Below are 17,572 nucleotides of genomic sequence, written 5' to 3'. Positions count from 1 at the left end.
GCAAAGAATAGAGGACTAAAGACCACTTTAAATTCAAGCGGAATGTAACCTGTGTGCCATAAGAGTTCCATTAAGGATGAGTACATGTAAAATAAGTTTTTATAGAGAAGCAGCAATGGCACTTATGCGGGACTCAACTGGAAAACGAAAGGGTAGGTTTGAAGGATAAGTGCTTACCCACAGCTCCACACATCTATTGCTGGCGTGTAGCGTTCTTCCCCCAACAATAATTCAGGAGGTCTGTACCACAAGGTTATTACTTTATTGGTGTAGGGACGACTGAAACCAGAAAGAAAAAAAGAAAAAAAAGTAGAAAACTCAATAGAAAAGCAAAGGGGGGAGGGATCATGAACAACTGGTTAAGCAACACAATAGTAGAGATGTTAGGGCACAGAACAGGACTCTGAACATCAAAGACAGCAGTGCAGGAAAATTAAGCCAATTCACTTTTTATTTTTTAACACAGCACTGAACAAACAAATGATTACCTTTAACTGTTGCAGAGTTCAAGTACCAAAGGTGGTATGACAGTTCCTCTTAATGTTACATGCAAGGAATAAGAGGCACTGAAGCAGAGCTTGGAAACTGGTAGCAGCAATTATATTTTTACGATTTTTGTGTTATTTCTAGTGTGCAGATTCACGTTTATCACTTTTGGCTACTAAATGCGGGTAGTGTCCTAAATTGGCCATTCCACAATATTTTTGCTTGTTCTTTGGCCACGCTGTTAGGCCTTCTTCCTGCCTTGCCAGGTCAGGAAATCCCATCTAAGGGCATGCACTTGCGGCAGCTTTTGTGGGCAGCTCAGGAAGTAGGTGGCACTGTCTGGTCAAAGTCCAAATCCGTAGTGCCAGAGTCTAGGTGTGGGGTTAATCATTAGCTGTCCCTGATTGGACAACTACTAGCTGCTTGAATGGTGCAGATCCTTAGCATTGGTGGACTTGCATCCGGGCTGGATTTTGGATAGGAAGAGGTTAGGATAGTATTTCTAAAGTTGAACCAAAGGCTTCATAAAACCATACATCTGAGGCAGTACATACATCAATTCTAAGTATAAGGATGTAATGCCTGAGAACATTTGGTAGCATAGACCGAGTAGCCAGGCTTATTATAGGAGGGGGGGAGGGCTGTAGCTTGGTACCAAGAAATTGTAGCATACATATGGTCCAAAGAAACACTAACACTACGTATTGTAAAAATAAATGGTTTATTTAAATACAAGCAGGCCAAGATCAGTCTTGGGTAAATAAGTACAACCATATTTTATATAAAACATTTAAAAAAACAACGCAATACTTCAGGGATAAAACCCAAAGTATAATCTTATTAAGAATAGTAATCAGTAGTTCAAGATGAGTCAAACCTGTAACAAATTCAGAATGCAAGCAGCTATTCTTGGGGAGTAAAACCAGCTTACATATACTTTTTTGGATTTACAGACAGTAATTCAATGGTAGTAGACCCTATCAGACATGCAGCGACACTCAGTTAAGAAATCACATAGTAAACCAACCCTGACACAAGGATACTTTTCTGAATAGTGGAACAAAAATTCATGGACCAGTATAAACCTATAACTACATTCAGGATAACCCTCAATTATACCAGCTGAGTAAGACCTAATGTTGTAATAAACTATTACAGTTGCTTTTCAGATCAGTGGAACACAGACCAAGGTAAGCAATAACTCGTTACACTATTTTTAGGATTGCACACATAAGACCAAGGTCAGCTAAACCCACCGTACCCAGGCACACAGCTATTCAGGGTAGGTAAGACCCAAGGCAGACTTATTCTAGACAGGCTATACAGCAGGCCAGGGGAAGCAAGACATAGTTGCTATACTATGCACTTATTCTCTGAAAAAAAGTGTTAAGTGAAGTCAACAACATTAAGTTTGGGAAGAGGGGAACCCAATTCACAGGCGAGTAAAATAACCTTATATATACACTTTTAAGAATGGCAAAACGCAAGTATAGTAAGAACTTTTGTAACTGCTCCTATTTTAGAGGGACAGTTGCCAACCAACTCTTTCACAAGTAAGTCACTTTTAAACACTGGTTACATTTCAGGGCCAGAGGCCCAAACCTGCCATGTCTTTCCCTATTTTTGAAGCATGAGTGTTCTCAGAGGAAGGAGTGGGGTCACTAGTGATCCAGTGGCGAACAGACATGTCAGGATAGGCACACATGTGGGAAAAGTCAAAGTTGCTGACAAAGTCTGTTCAAAACAATTAATTAGTTCACTTTCGGGTTAGTTAGGGTCCAGGGACTTGAGAGAAGACAACATCCTAGAGAGATGAACTGGATGAGAGGACTCCCTATCGCATGAATCACTCCCAAGCTTCACAAGAATCTTGCAAGGCTTAAGGTAAGTGTTGGTTGAGTTTTCCCTAAAGTCTCACTTGGAGGTAAGATTTTAGTAAGCTATCGGTTAGGCAAAATTGTATGTAGTAACCACGTGGGAGACTACACCAGCCTGGTCATCTTGGTAATGGGTAACCCAACCTTTGGTATAAGTCTGTACTACACAAGTTGGTAGAATGACTGAGCAGCCAGGTTTATCTCAAGAGGGGTCAATGTGATCTGTAGGGTTGCAACAAAGAGTTCCACAGTGACAAGTATTCAAATAACACTTATAAGGTTTCTTGATAAATTAATAATTATTTAATCAAGAATTATTTAAACAGTCAGTTTTAAAATAAGCCTTCTTTGGAAGGGAGCAATTGGCAACAATAAAAATACACTTCAAAATACACTCCTCCAGTTCAATCAAGTAAAGTAGATACCCTTTTGGGATGGCACACAGATACTTCCTACAGCACTTTTGAACCCCCCCAATGCAAAGTTGATTAACCCTTTCCAAGCTACACAAGTAAGGTATGTGTATCTTTTTGGGGGGATAGTTAAACACAAAGTCAGAGGGTAAGAAGAGTCCTTCAGGGAGCCATGACAGGCAATGTCACTTGAGCAAAGTCTCGGGGAGCGGAGGCACTTCTTGAAGGTAGGTAAAAGTCTTTCACAATGTTAAAGAGAGTTTTGTTGTAAAAGAAATCAATGTTGGGCCACAAGCTGGGAGGATTGTGAAGGGCAAAGCTGCAAGCAACTCTGCAAAGTGCAGCCAATGCAAGTCTCCAGCAAGAACAGGAAAGCTACACACACAAGAGTTAAGTACCCCTTAGTTTACAGTACCCTAGGTCTGAAGAAATGGTTTCAGCTGGCTTCTGTTCCTGTTGTACTTTCTACAGATCCTGTTGTTCCTGGGCCTCAGTCGTGGGGACAAGAGGGAGGACGTCTGGGGACTCCTGCACTACGATTTGAGGGTGGGCAGCAGCAATGGGCCAAATTCAGATGAGCAGCACTTCCCTTCGCGGTTTCCGCTTCTCGCTAATAGCACCACCACAGTTCTTGGACACCTTGTGGGCTTCCCTTGCTTCTGTGGTCCAGCACTCTGTTGAGGTGGCTCAGGCTTGGTCAACTCTGCTATGAGGGAGTCCGGAGGATCGTCCTGGAGCTTGGGTCCGTCTTAAAAACAATGCACTTGATTCTGGTGTTCCTGTCCCCTGGCACTCTGTTCCTGCAGCAGCAATGGAAGTACAGCCAGCAGAGAGGGGTTTCAGTCGAATTAGTCTTGAGGTCGATTGGTCCCACCGACCCAAGGGGAGAAGTCGTTGGTTCCGGACTTCTCTAGTCGATGTCGAAATAGGAGCTTAAGCACTGCAGCAGGGCTTCACCAGGCAAACCAACAGCCCAGGAGTTGCAGCAAGCGTCTTACAGTTTCTTTCTTCAGTTGCTTTGTCCCGTGGTCGACTGCCTTCCTTGCAAAAGACGTCGCCTTTTATGCAAGTCGTTCCCATTCATTAGCAGCCAAATTATCACTCACAGCAGGGTAGCTGTCCTCAAAGAACAGCCAGCCAGCCAGCCAATCCACTTTGGGTGCATTCCTGAAACCAAGGAGATTAAGCACAGGGAGTTTCGGGCACCTCCCTGGCTTCCTGCCCTGCCAGACACGCTGTGGCCAGAGGCGGGCTTCACTAGAGAATCCCGCCAAAGACAAAACGAACAAACGGACCAAACCTGGTTTGGCACACAGAATAAATCTCAAGAAGGACCTTTCCAACAGGAAATGGCAAAAAAAGAAGACTGGGGCAATTTGACAAAATGGGCACCCATGGGTGCAATACTGTAGCTGAGGATTCAGCCTGCAGTAAAAACACACAACGGTAGGAAAAAATAAACCACTGCCACCAGCCATTCATTGTAGAAAGGGTAACAAACATGTTACATGAGAAGATAGACAAAGGGGATACTAAGTAACTCCTCCAGCACCCTATTGCAAGATAGTGTGTATTGGGTCTATAAAGAAGAAAATAAATAAAGTCAATTTCGCTTTCAAACCTTAGCAGAAATCCAAAGGATTTCTAGGTAACACTGCACTGAGGGTGCTGTGTGTCACAGTGTAAAAAGATGATGCCTGTGGAGTTTGTCAGACTCCAAAACCAGAAGAAACAGAGTTCAAATCAAATAAATATGCATGCGAAAGTGGGAAAAATGTCTCACTCTTCAAGATCCAAATGAAAAGCCCTAAAGTCCAGCAAAAGAGCTGGGGCTCTCCAAGGTAGAAGGGAATTTGCATATTTCTGAGAATTCTCCCTCACACTATCCTAGTGGTTTGTAGATCCCCCAACTCTTAGTATCAGTCTGATACTACTCAGAGACCTTGGTAGAGTGGTAGAGCAGTCAGGCTTTTCTTAAGAGGAAGATGTGAGTTGTAGGCAAGTGCATTGAACCCAGTAAATAATGCACATCAAAGAAACACAAACAAATTCATATTGAAACAGATTATATTTACACAAGTCACTTTTAAATACTTTAAATCCGATAAACCAACACACACAGGAATACTTTTCAATACTTTAAAAGGCTCTCTTAGTAGCTGAATGCATACACTTGTTACAGGAGTTCAGTAATAACGCGCACCCACAAAGCAATACGATAATTGCATTTAGTCAGCATACACATAGGATAGTGATTTTTGGTAGCTTGGTTGAGCTGCGCCGGCATGTGACTACCTCCGGCCCGCATCTCCCAGAGCAGCTGGCTACGGGGGCTCAATATAATTGAGTCACCTGAATTGGAGTGGGATAGAGTGCTCTCAAATACCTGGGCACCAGGAGTGCGTATGGTTGGGAGGTAGTAATCCATAACTTGTCCCTGCAATGGCTTATAATAATAATTCACATTTATCTAGCACTACGAATCCTCAGGCACCTGAGCATTGCTTATTATTATCAACGGTGTGTGGTGCTCATTTCAAACTTGCGTAGGCAGGCTCTGCACAGATGTCAAAGCAAGCGCTCTACTCGCTGTGCTATCTGACCATATAATAGCACCGTTGAGCAGAATGGCAGCAAAAGTGAGCACTCAGCTGACTCTTGGGGGCGTTGAGGCTGATCCTGTACTACTCACAAAGAGTTTTACCAAGATCTGTTGGTGGTAGACAGAGGGAGAGATGAGCATTACTTTGACACGCCTGCTCTCTCAGACTTATTAAAGTAAACCTCTGGCAGAAGTGAGAGGCTGTCAGCGACATAACTGTTCAAGGGGGAAGAGTGAGGCTAAAAACAATACATAGGGTCTGCAGGACTCAAGAGGTTGGGTGGCTGTGGAACTAAATGTGGTGTTACGTGGTTACCTTTTTTCCTTAATGATCTTTCTCAGAGAACTGCAGACTTGAGCACCAAAGATGGTGGACTGGGCTCTGGCCCAGGCCAAGATGGTAGGTTCACTCGGCAGTAATCTAAAGTGGAATGTTGAGGGCAGATTGTCAATGCAGACAATTCTAAACTGCCTTTCATCATTGAACTTGGAGAAGACAGGTTGTGTATTGAGGTGTTCCTCACTGAGCCCTTTCCTTAGAAATTTTCAAGAAATTTGAAGAAAGAACATTTGGGTACTCATCTTCTGTCTTCAGAAAATTGGTGGGAGCGCTGCGTGCCGAGTAATTTTAATTTAAGATTGAGAGCAAGCAATTTAGTGGCTACAGCAGCGCAAGGTTTACTACAGAGCACATTTACAAAAATTGTGAAAATACTGAACTTCAGAACCCTTCGAATATAGTGTTGAAGGGACTGAGACTTCCACTCTGAAGGCATCGCGTCTTTCGTGCAGCGTTTCATTTCCCATATTGACATTGCAAGCTTGACTCTTAAGGCAGCGTGTAGTGAACGGAGAACTGTTACGGAACTGCACGATCAACAGCAGTACCACTTGTTACCAGTAGCCGCCTTCAGCGCAAGTTGGGTAAGGAGCCATGCAGCAAGAATTTTTGAAAAGGTAGCGTTTCCTTTCAAGGAATTCTTATATGATTTGAGAAGATTCTCCGATTGTTTAACTAGGCACCCAAAGATTAGTCTGCATGAGAAACCACCTTATTTGGCTGTGACGCACGCTCACTGTGTCTGCGGCCATTTTGTTTATGCTTTCTGGGAATTGTAGTTAGTGATGGGCATCTTGGGTAGTTTTAGTAGTTAAAGAAAGATAAAATGAACTGTTACCGAGTTGTTGACAATATCTACAGTCTAGAGTCAAGTAAATGAAAAATTGTCAACAAGTTTAACAAGCAGATTTAGGAGGTTACAAGAAGTCAAAGTTCATCTCTTGGAGAATAAGTGACATTTTCTGAGAGCAGAAGATTTGACAGAAGAAAAAAGCTGGACGAATTTATGCTCTTGATAAAAGGTGAAAACAATTAACTGATTAAATTCAAACGTTAAATGCTTGAACAAGCATCCTTTTATAAGAAGCCTCCAAGCTACAGTCAGCGGCATCACTATTTGGGAAAGGAAAAGGTGGTTGCATGCAAGTAGAAATGGCATGCAATGTTTTAACACACTTGATTCCCACGAAGGGTGTTAGACGAGAAGCAAGAAGAGCTCCTGTGTCATTATTCTATCCAATTCCCCTTTCCCCACCCCTCCCCCATCTGATCTGATACGCAACGTGAATTAAGATAGTTGGATACAGAAAAGTTGGAGAGAGACTGTGGGTTTCAGCAGCTACCACAGAAGGCTTGAAGCAGGAACCCGAGACAGACGTCTGAGTAAACTGAATTTTTGACCGACTGAGGACTTAAATAGCTTTTGAACTGTCGGTTTCTTATAATTAACTTCAAACACTGAGAATGAGCGCAAGCTGGGAGCGTTTGTCTTTTAGCTCAACAGCGAGGCTGAGAGGAGACCGATTGGCCAAGCCAAACCCACCATACTTGTTTTATTGTTGTCCTATTAACACAAATTGAAGAAGGTGTCTATGCAAAGTACCAAGACTACAAGATATAATTTCAGGGGAAGTAAGGAGAACGCAGACCTCACTCATTCCGGAAATAGCCTCTAAGACTACCAAACCAGCACAGCCCAAATAAAGCCTGTGGCAAGCACAAGTCCAAGGGGCAAAATTACTTCCTTATACCCGGTGGTAGCCGAGGCTACCAAACTCACTTCAATCACCAACAGCCTGCCCCTGGCGAATTCCAGCAATACGGTTCATTTGATGACATCGAAAACAACTCGCTGCTAACCCTGGTCTATACCCTGCAGCAAAATATGCATGCTCCAGCAGAGCCAGCTAGCTTTTTGTTTTATATCTCTTTATTAACTTTATTAACAGGTTCACATCAACATCTCAGACCATATCACGTATACAACAGTGCACTGCGAGCCCAACAGCAGAATCCCAGCCTTATACATCATGCAACCTCCAAAAGTTACTCAATACACCCCGCTGAGAATTCATCTCCCCTACCCCTCCAATACCCAGATGCGGTAGTATATCATCTCTGTCTGCATCCCTGGCCAGCAGATATGCCGTCAAAGGGCCCCATATGTCCTTTGGTCTGTTCCGCATTCCGCACAAGTCAGCGTAGTCTTTATCCACCCTTTGACCTCGGGGGACGGGGGGGGGGCGGAATGCGTCCATTTCATTAGTATACATCTCCTAGCAATGATCATACAGGATGCCAAATGTTTTCAGCATTTCACAAGCAGACCAGGACCAGCCCAGCATTCCACACAGCATCACCCACGGAACATTCTGCCCAAGCATGTCCATCACAACCTTGAAGACCCCTTCCAAGAAGGGGCCCAAAACAGCACACTCCCACAACATATGGATCATGTCCGCCTGATCCTTCCTGCACCTCGGCAGGCAGCAGATCTGGTTGCATCAATTTTATGCGCCCTCACTGGTGATGCATATACCCTGTGGAGCGTCTTAAATTGAATCAATTGTAACCTCGAACTGAATGCCCTGTATGCGTAATTTCGCATATTCTCCCCCATTGCGTAGCATGGAATATGACCCCGCTGTCACTCTCCCAGCGATCCTTACTTGGAGGGGGTTTGTAGTGAGTACCTGCCAGTATCATTTTATATATTGTCGACATCACGCCTCTACATCCCTGGGAGGTGCGAATGTATTGCAGCAGGGGGAGCCAGCTAACCTTGATGGTTTAAATTACTTACTTGTAACTATTGTTCTCCATCATGGGTCTGGCATGGATTCACATGCTCATGAATATTCTGCGTAGTCAGGCTGGGAATCCTTGGTCAAAGGAAAATCCATTCACTCACTTAAAAAACAGTATTTCTCCTCTAAATCAATCACTGTCCTCTGGGCCATACGGCCCCCATCCAATGAAAGTCCTCTCCCTAAGTGCCTCCGCTGGCAGCCATCTTCAGATTGGTTAAGCACGTAAAGTGGCAGTATGACCAAGAAGAGCCGCAGAGGGAGGGTTCGCATGTGAATCCATGCAAGACCCATGCTGGAGAGCTATAGTTACAGGTAAGTAACTTAAACCTTCTCCCGCATGGGGTCTGGCATGGATTCACATGCACATGAATAACAAATACATATCATACTACATTACCCAACCACGTGAGGTGGCAAGGCTCAACAAAAGTAATTAACTCTTACCTCTGGGACATGCTCACCTCAAGCAAACAGGTTGTGTAGCACTGCTTGGCTGACTCTGGATTCCTCCATGGAATTGTCAACGCAGTAGAACTTTGTGAAGGTGTGGGTGGACCTCCACTTAGCAGCCCTGCAGATGTCCAGCAGGGGCACACCAGACAAACGCTGTTGTCGCAGCAATTGTTCTGGTGCAGTGGGCTCTTGGCCAGCCTGGCAGCAGTCCGTTCGCCATCCAATGACAATGCGTGATGCAACTGGAGAGCCACCTTAGAATGGAAGCCTTGGACAAGGCCTTCCCATGGTTCACAGGGCCAAAGTTCACAAACAGTGGTGAAGTCTTCTGAAAACTCTTTGTGCGTGTCACATAGATGTGCCGAGCACGAGCAACGTCCAATGAGTGCAATGCCCTTTCTGCTGGCGATGGAGCCTTCGGGTGAAAAAAAACGATAACACCAAAGGCTCACTGAGGTGGAATTCCGACAGAACCTTCGGCATGAAAGAGGGGTCCGTACGCAGCACCACCCTTAATTCGTGGGAAGTCAGGTATAGTTGCTTGCAGGATATGGTCTGGATCTCACCTACTCTTCTGGCAGAGATGATGGCCACAAGGAAAGCCGTTTTCCACAAGAGGAACTTGAGAGGGGCTTGATTCTTAGGCTCGAAAGGGCCCCCCCATGAGCCTCGTCAAAACCATGTTGAATTCCCAAGCCGGAGCCTTCATTGGTGGGAAAGATACTTTGGAGAAATTCCTTGATGAGTCAGTGGGACCAAAGTGAAATCTTCCTGGAGATTTGGTGTAGCGGGAGACAGCCGCCAGATGTACCTTGATAGAGGCGTGCATGCGCCAGTCCGGCCTTGGCCAAGGATAGCAAGTATGGAAGGATCTGCGGGCCGTGACCTGCAGGGGGGTAATTTTCAGAGACTGGCACCATATAGCGAATCGCTTCCTCTTGTGACCATAGCACTTCAAAGTCTATGTTACCCTGGCCTTGGTGAGGACCTCTCTGCAGTCTGCAAGACACTCGTATCCTCCAATTGCTAGGGTTGCAGGAGCCAAGCCCTCAGGTTCAGCGATCCTGGGTCGTGATGAAGGATTGCGCCTCCTTCTCTGGTGAGAAGATCTGGAACCACTGGCAGCTTGATCGGAGGCGACGCTGACAGGCTGAGAAGACACGGATACCAAATTTGCCTCACCCACACCGGGGCGATGAATATCATCCTGCATGGACACTGAGTGTGTTGATGACTCGTAGTGGAACCAGAGGGAATGCATACAGAACAGTCCTTCCCATGGGAAAGGGAATGCGTTCACCAGGTTCCTCGGCTGGTGGAATCTGCTGGCAAACTTCTGGCATTTGCAGTTCGCAGCTGTCGCAAACAGATCGATCTGGGCCTGCCCCATCTGACGAATAGGCGGTCTACTAGATCCTGACGAAGCTCCCACTTATGGCAGGAGCGCAGTTCCCTGCTGAGGGAGTCTGCAATGGTGTTCTTGACTCCTGCCAGGTGAAGAGGAACATCCCCTACAAGACGGGCCAGCGCCAAAAGTCCTGCGCTTCCTTGGAGAGGGCAGGGGATCAAGTGCCCCCTTGCTTACCGATGTAAAACGTGGTGGTGTTGTCCATAAAGATCCTCATCACCTTGCCTTTCAGAGATGGGAGGAATGACGTGAGGGCACAGAACACTGCTGTAGCTCTAGGATGATGGTATGAAGATAATTCTCGTCAGTCACAGGCCTCTGGCGTGCAGACCGGTGTGCGCTCCCCAACCCTCCAGGGAGGTGTCCGTGGTGACTGTCTCTGGGTATGGTGGTGGGGGGGGGGGGGTTTGAAACCCTGTGCTTTGGGCGATGTAGGCGCGGACGCCCCACCATCCCATCGCCCGACGGAACCCTTCCTTGAGAGAGATCTTGCCCATGAAGCTTCATGACGCCTGTATCCAGCAGCAACCAGGAATTCCTAAACAGGGGTCGCGTCTGCAACAATACTAGGAACATGCAGGATGACATCATGCCCAGTAACTACTTGATGGCTTGCACCGTGGCAGTCTTCGTTAACGACAGCCGTTGCACCTTCCCTAGAATGGCTGCTATCCTCTCCTCCGAGGGCGAAGCCAGGCAAGCCACCGTATTGAGTTTGGCACCTAGGAACACTGCATTCTGTTATGGCGTTAAGCAGGACTTGGATAGTTGACGGATAATCCTAGATCCGCCAGTAGCGGGATAGTCGTCTCCGTGAGTCCAACAGCCAGCTCCCGCGAGTGGGTGCGAATCAGCCAGTCGTACTGGTATATATGTATGCCCTGTAGAAATAGATGGGCTGCCACTAGTGCCAGGAATTTGTTAACACCCTGGGGGGCCCACTTTAAGCTGAAAGGTAGAGCCTTGAAATGGTAGTGCTGTCCCCTGCACCACAAAACTTAGACACATCCGATGTTTCTTAGGAATGGACATGTGAAAGTAGGCGTCCTCAAGGTCCAACAGCTTCAAGAACAGCTTCAAGAAATCTCCTTTATCGAGTTGGCCAGGCACGTGTTGCAACGCAACCATCCTGAATTTTTTGGACTTTAGTCATTTATTATACGTAGATCTGGAAGGTTGTCAGTACGATATGGAGAAACTTTTTGAAGACCTGCTCAACTTTCTCCTGGAGGAGCGAAAAGACAAGCAGTGCTGCTGGAGAGGGCCCAGGGAACAGGCCGTCTCCATCTTAATGGCCAGGAGGAACTCTTAGACTACCTTCTCAAACAGATTCTCCCCGCCGAAAGGCATGCCCAGCACCATTACTTGGACCTCCTAACAGAAATGTGTGTCTTTCATGTCTTTCATCCAACCTTGGCGACTAAGGCAGACATTGTTCACCATCTGCCGGAACACTGTCGGCGACGTCCGATGCCACTGTGATCTAATGCCACCTCCCCTTCCTGGAACAGAGCCATTGCCTTCTTCTTATCGTAGGGGAGGAACTCCAGCATCAGCCCCAGCTTGTACCACAACTCCCCATCGTACCTGGCCAGGATCGCCAGTGCCTTAGCCGCCTTGATAATGGACGCTGCAGTGTTAATCCACTTCTTGCCCATGGAGTCCATCCCCCTCTCCCCACCCCCTGCTGTCCGGGGGAACCGAAGATGAAGAGGACGGGTTGGCCGACCGTTTCCTCGTGGCCTGATACCACTGAATCCAGCAATGGCTGCAACCTCAGGCACTTGGATGCAGCGTCCGGCACCCTATACTTCTCCAGCCTGTCCTGCATGGCTGGAGCCATGGAAGGGTTCTTCATGAGGCCCAGGCCCTATTTCCAAACATCGTCCAGAAAGGGAACAGCTATGATAGTCTTCCGCTTGGCCCTGTGCCTATGATTAAAGAAGCCCTCCTCCTTGGTTTCCTTGTGTGGCAGCTGGAATAGCTTGGAGGCCCTGGCTATCATGAAGTGAAATGATCCCACCTCATCCGGTGGCAACACCCTATGTGGAGCATCCAAATGTCGCGGATTCATCGTCTGCTGCGACGATGTATTTGTCATCATCAGTCGTCATGGCTGTATCTGTTCCTATAGCCGTGTCTAAATCTGCTGGGGAAGAAGGGGCCGGACGTGGTGGAGGAGGTTGAAACAGGTGCATCGCATGACGCTTGCTCTTCTTCGCTAGAGGCTGATCGAGGACCTGGCGGACTACAGGTACCAGAGCCAGAGGCATCCTCATCTGGATCTCTGACACTAAGGTGTGTAGAGACGACAGAATATCCAAGGAAATATCCCTTGGCTGAAAAGGCAGAACAGGAAAACTAGGCCCTGCGTTGTCATTATCTTCAGCTTCCTCATGTACCGTATTATTTCATTTTCAATTTAAAAAGCGTTTAAGCCTGTGGGCATCAAGGCGCTGTTACAAGATCAGTTATATGCAGTAGGGAAACCTAGGAATCATGCTCTAGCGCAGGGGGTTAAGACAGGTAGTGAATACAGTTTCAGGTGAATGATGTCAAAGTGACAGTGTTTTATGCAAAAATCCAGGTTTTCAGGGCTTTACGGAATGCCCAGTAAGATTTCTCGGCTCTCAAGGCAGGTGGGAGAGTTTCACAGGTTTGCGGCAATCGTCATGAAGCTGGCACCACCTCCTCTGGCAAGCTTAAATTTAGGTAGGACAAGGCAGTGCGTGTATGCTGACCTGGCTGGTCTACATGGATTGGCTGCGATGATAGTTTGCGATAGGTACGTGGGTGCCGATTGAGAGAGACATTTCTGTGCAATAGAGAGAGTCTTGCAGATTATCCTTTCCTGAACTGGGAGTCAATGGGCATCCTTTCTAGCTACAGAAATGTGCTCCTTTATAGGGACATTGAGGGCTTTGTTCTGAATCACCTGCGTCTTTCTGATGTATTGAAAAGTGCCAGCAAACAGTGCATTGTAGTAAACCAGTCTTTTACCAATGATCACATGCAAGGACTCCTGATCTTCGTTGTCCGTGGATGAGACCTCCATGGTTTGGGCGACAGCCAGGGAGGGCTGTTTCGGGGACCTCCTTGCCCACTCCCCCAATTGAGGGTCTTGAACCGGGGTCCGAGTTTGTATCACCACTTCTGGCGTGCCTGCAGACTTTGCCAAAGTTGGGGGTAGGAACACCTGACCTGTGGAAGCCACACTCGCAGGATAAGCGCCCTTAGCTGTCGTGGCAGTAGCAGTCGTCGCCAACAAGGTCTTAGCCTGTGCCAGTTGAGACTGCTTGGGCTGTTCGGCCTTCTCCTCCGTCCATGGCTTCTCGGATTTCTCATATAATTTAGCCGGGGTAGATGAATTCGTTTTCGAAAAGGATCTTGACTGTCGGCTGGCAATGGAGGCGGTAGGTGATGTTGATCGCGCTCTATCCACTTTGGGACCCACTTCTTCGGCGAACCTGTTGGACTCGGACTTGTGGCTCTTGGCCTCATCTTGGGCCCCCACGGATGAGGTGCCCTCAAAGGACTTAGAAGACCGCTCCTCGGACCGGCCGGTCCTGAGTGAGGCATGACCCTGCTTGGGGCATGGGTCAGAGGCCTCGGCGCTAAGCATTGCCACCAGGCTACTACGCCTGTCCGTTGTTTTCTTGGGGAAACCACCAAGGCATATCTCGCACTCTACCTCCTTATGGTCCAGGTGCAGGCAGTAGAGACATTGCAGGTGTTTGTCCTCCACAAACACATTCCCTAGCCCGCATTTGGTGCAGTGCCTGAAAAGAGACCTTCCATCCTTCTCCTCCGTCATGGTGGGAGGTCGAGAAGTAGGCCCAAAGGCCTTGTCAAATCTTTGATCGTAGCCATTGAGGGGCGCAGAACCTCCGCGACAACAGGTCCCTATTGTCGGCAGATGAAGAAAAGAGCAAATAAGCTTCTTTGAAACAAAAGTAGAACTTTTTCTGTCAAAAACACAAAAAAGTAAAAATAGTTGAGAGCAAACTCGAGGACTGCCAACACTGAAGCATGCTGTAAAAATCTGAAGATGGCTGCCAGAGGAGGGGCTTAGGAAGAGCAGTCATTGGATGGGGCAGTATGACCCAGAGGACAGTTATTGGTTTAGAGAAGAACAAGTTACTTACCAACTGGTCACGTTCTTTAGACTGGATGTTCCTCCAACGTATTCCACATCTTCGACATGTAATGTCCACAGCTGTGCAGTTCAGAAACTTTTTTGGCAGAGGGCCTCATGGGGCGTCACCAGATATTATAAAAAGGACGCACGGCGCCCATAACCTCACTTTGTTTTTTCCCCCCATAAAGTGTGGCACCAATCCAATGCCTGCTTGACTGCACATAGCCTTGCGGAAATGTAAACTGCAATCGGATAGGAAATTCTCCCGAGGGTCAGGCTGGGAGCGCGATGTGGAATACGTTGGAGGAACATCCAGCCGAAAGAATGTTACCAGTTGGTAAATAACTTGTTCTTCGAATGGATTGTGTCCTCCAATTTATTACACATCTTTGACAGACTACCAAAGCAGTACCAGAAAACGGATGAGGGGAAAATACTTTAGAGTGCCAAATCAGATGGCGGAATAAAGAACCGCCTTACAAAAGGCCATATCTCGACTATTGATCGTATCCACAGAGTAATGTTTAACAAAGGTGTGGATAGAAGCCAATGTGGCTACATGACAAATATTTGGAGGGCTCTCTAAGTAGCCACGCCCCTAGTGGAATGAGCTTGCAACCCTTCAGGAGGGTCCTTACCTGCCAATCGGTAACACTCCCTAATGGTGAGGATAATCCACCTGGACAAGGTCTGTTTGGTAACAGCCTGGCCCAATCGGTGCCCAGCATATCCGACAAAGTTGATCTTCCACTCTGACCCTGGAGATCCTAGAAATATAAAAGCTCAGAGCTTTCCTAGGATTCAACCTAAGGAGTCGCTCCTCTTCCTTAGCAGGATGAGGAGGAGGATAGAAAGAAGGAAGAATCACTTTTTGGCTCAAATGAAATTCAGATACTACCTTAGGTAGAAATGAAGGACGTACCCTTAGTACAACCCTGTCCTTGTGGAACACAGCTAAGGACGGCTTAGATCAAAGTGCCTGCAATTCACTCACTCTGAGCAGAAGTAACCGCAACCAAGAACACGGTCTTGAAGGGCAATCTCAAAGGACAAGAGTGCAAAGGTTCAAACGGAGCACCCATTTGAAATTTCAAAACCAAATTCAAATCCCAAACCGGCACCTGGAAAGGGGACGGCAGGAACACAGTCAGTCCTTTAAGAAATTGAGAAATCAAAAGGAATCTTAAAATAAGAACATTCTTCAGACACGCACTTAAATATAGACAGCGCTGCCAGGTAACCTTTAATGGTATCTACTTGAAGGCCCCTGTGGGCCAAAGAAAGTAAGAAAGACAAAACCATAGGAATGGAACATTGAAAAGGATCAACATTTTGTCCTCTGTACCAGTCGCAAAACTTACACCAATGGCCACGGTACAAGGATTTTGTTGCTGGCCTTCTGGCTGAAAGCAACACCTCCATCACATCATCCCGGAGGTCCCAATCCTTATATCTCAACCTTTCAGATACCAAGCGTGAAGGTTGAGAGTCCTGCCCTCTGGATGGAGAACCTGACCCCACATTCGCGAGAGGACAGATGGACATTTCTAGAAGGTCCGGGTAACACGCTCTCCTGGTCCAATCCAGAGCAAATGAGGGTCATGTGGGATCCAAACCTCCGTAACCTCCGTAACAATTGAGAAATGACAGGGACTGGAGGAAACGCGTACAGCAGTAGGAATGACCAATCCACTACAAATGCGTCTCCTAAGGCTACTCTCAGAGGAAATTCCCTTGAGCAGAAACTCTTGCACTTCCTGTTGGCACTGGTGGCGAAGAGATCCACTTGTAGGGTTCCCCAAAGGGCAAAGATCTCCAGAAGGACTTCCTGAGCCAACTCCCACTCGTGAGAGATCGTGCTCTGCATGCTCAGAGTCTGCCGCTGCATGTTTGTCTCTGGCCAGGTGAACTGTCGAGACTGAAATTCCCTGCTGGATGGCCCAGAACCAGAGCTGCATTGCCTCTCTACACAACGTGAGTGACCCTACCCCCCCTTTTTTGTTGAGGTAATGCATGGCCACTGTATTGTCTGTCAAGATCAGGACACTCTTCCCCCGCACAGATTGCAGAAATGCCTTCAGGGCTAGCCTGAACGGCCCTCAGCTCTAACAGGTTGATGTGGAGTTTGGACTACGACAGAGACCAACGACTGCTGGCTGTCAAGTCGTCGGCATGAGCGCCCCATCCTGTGAGGGAAGCATCCATCACTACAGTCACCTCTGCCTATGGTTGCCAAAACGGCTCCCCCTGCATCAGGTTCCTCTCGTTGGCCAACCACAGAAGGTCCTGGGAGACCGAGAGTTGAATCTGAACGGGATCCAACATCTTGCCGAAGAACTGCGACCACTGCATCTTGAGGAACCATTGCAGGGATCTCATTCTCAGCCTGGCTTCTGGCACCAGAGAAATGCAGGATGCCATGAGGTCGAGCAACCTTAAGAATTTGAAAGCCCGAGAGAGACTGGGCATGCTGGAACCTGTCGACCATCTGCAAAATGTGATGAGCCCTCACCTTGGGAGGCGAGCGCTTCCCCAAGGACGTGGTCCAACACAGCCCCGATGTACTGGAGCTGCTGGGAAGGTGTCAGATGCGACTTCTTGAAATTGAGGGAGAAGCCCAGCTTGTGGAGAAAGCGGCATGTAAAACCAAGATGATCCAATGCTTGTTCGGGAGAACGCGCCCGGATCAGCCAGTCGTCCAGGTAGGGGTAGACGTGAATCCCCCCTGGCCTGAGGTACGCTGCCACCACCACCACCACCACCACCATCAGCTTGGCGAAACTGATAGTGCGAGTTGCCAGCGGCAAACCTCAGGTACTTCCTGTGCCTTGGATGAATCGGCACATGAAAGTAGGCATCCTGAAGGTCCAGAGACACCAACCAATCCTGTAGAAGGGCCTGGAGGACTTGAGAAAGAGTGACCATCTTGAACTTGTCCTTCCCGAGAAGTTTGTTCAACCAACTCAAGCCCAGGATGGGTCTCAATCCCCCGTCTTTCTTTGGAATAAAAAAATAAGGGGAATACCATCCCTTGATCCTCTCCGC

General features: G+C 47.4%; 1 protein-coding gene across 2 annotated transcripts in view; it reads right to left on the bottom strand.

Moving 5' to 3' along the window:
• CDK12 (cyclin dependent kinase 12) overlaps nt 1-17,572 on the bottom strand; it is a 629,271-nt gene that overhangs the window by 90,278 nt on the left and 521,421 nt on the right. For both annotated transcript variants that reach the window (XM_069634721.1, XM_069634722.1), the window contains exon 8: nt 178-279. In XM_069634721.1, the coding sequence (XP_069490822.1) occupies nt 178-279 (102 nt within the window). The remainder of the gene's footprint in view (nt 1-177; nt 280-17,572) is intronic.

This window comes from Ambystoma mexicanum, chromosome 13, assembly GCF_040938575.1.
Source record: "Ambystoma mexicanum isolate Mex_15411 chromosome 13, UKY_AmexF1_1, whole genome shotgun sequence".
In the NCBI taxonomy this organism is placed as follows: domain Eukaryota; kingdom Metazoa; phylum Chordata; class Amphibia; order Caudata; family Ambystomatidae; genus Ambystoma; species Ambystoma mexicanum.
The sequence above is the reverse complement of the archived record's forward strand: the minus strand, read 5'-3'. Positions and strand labels throughout refer to the sequence as shown.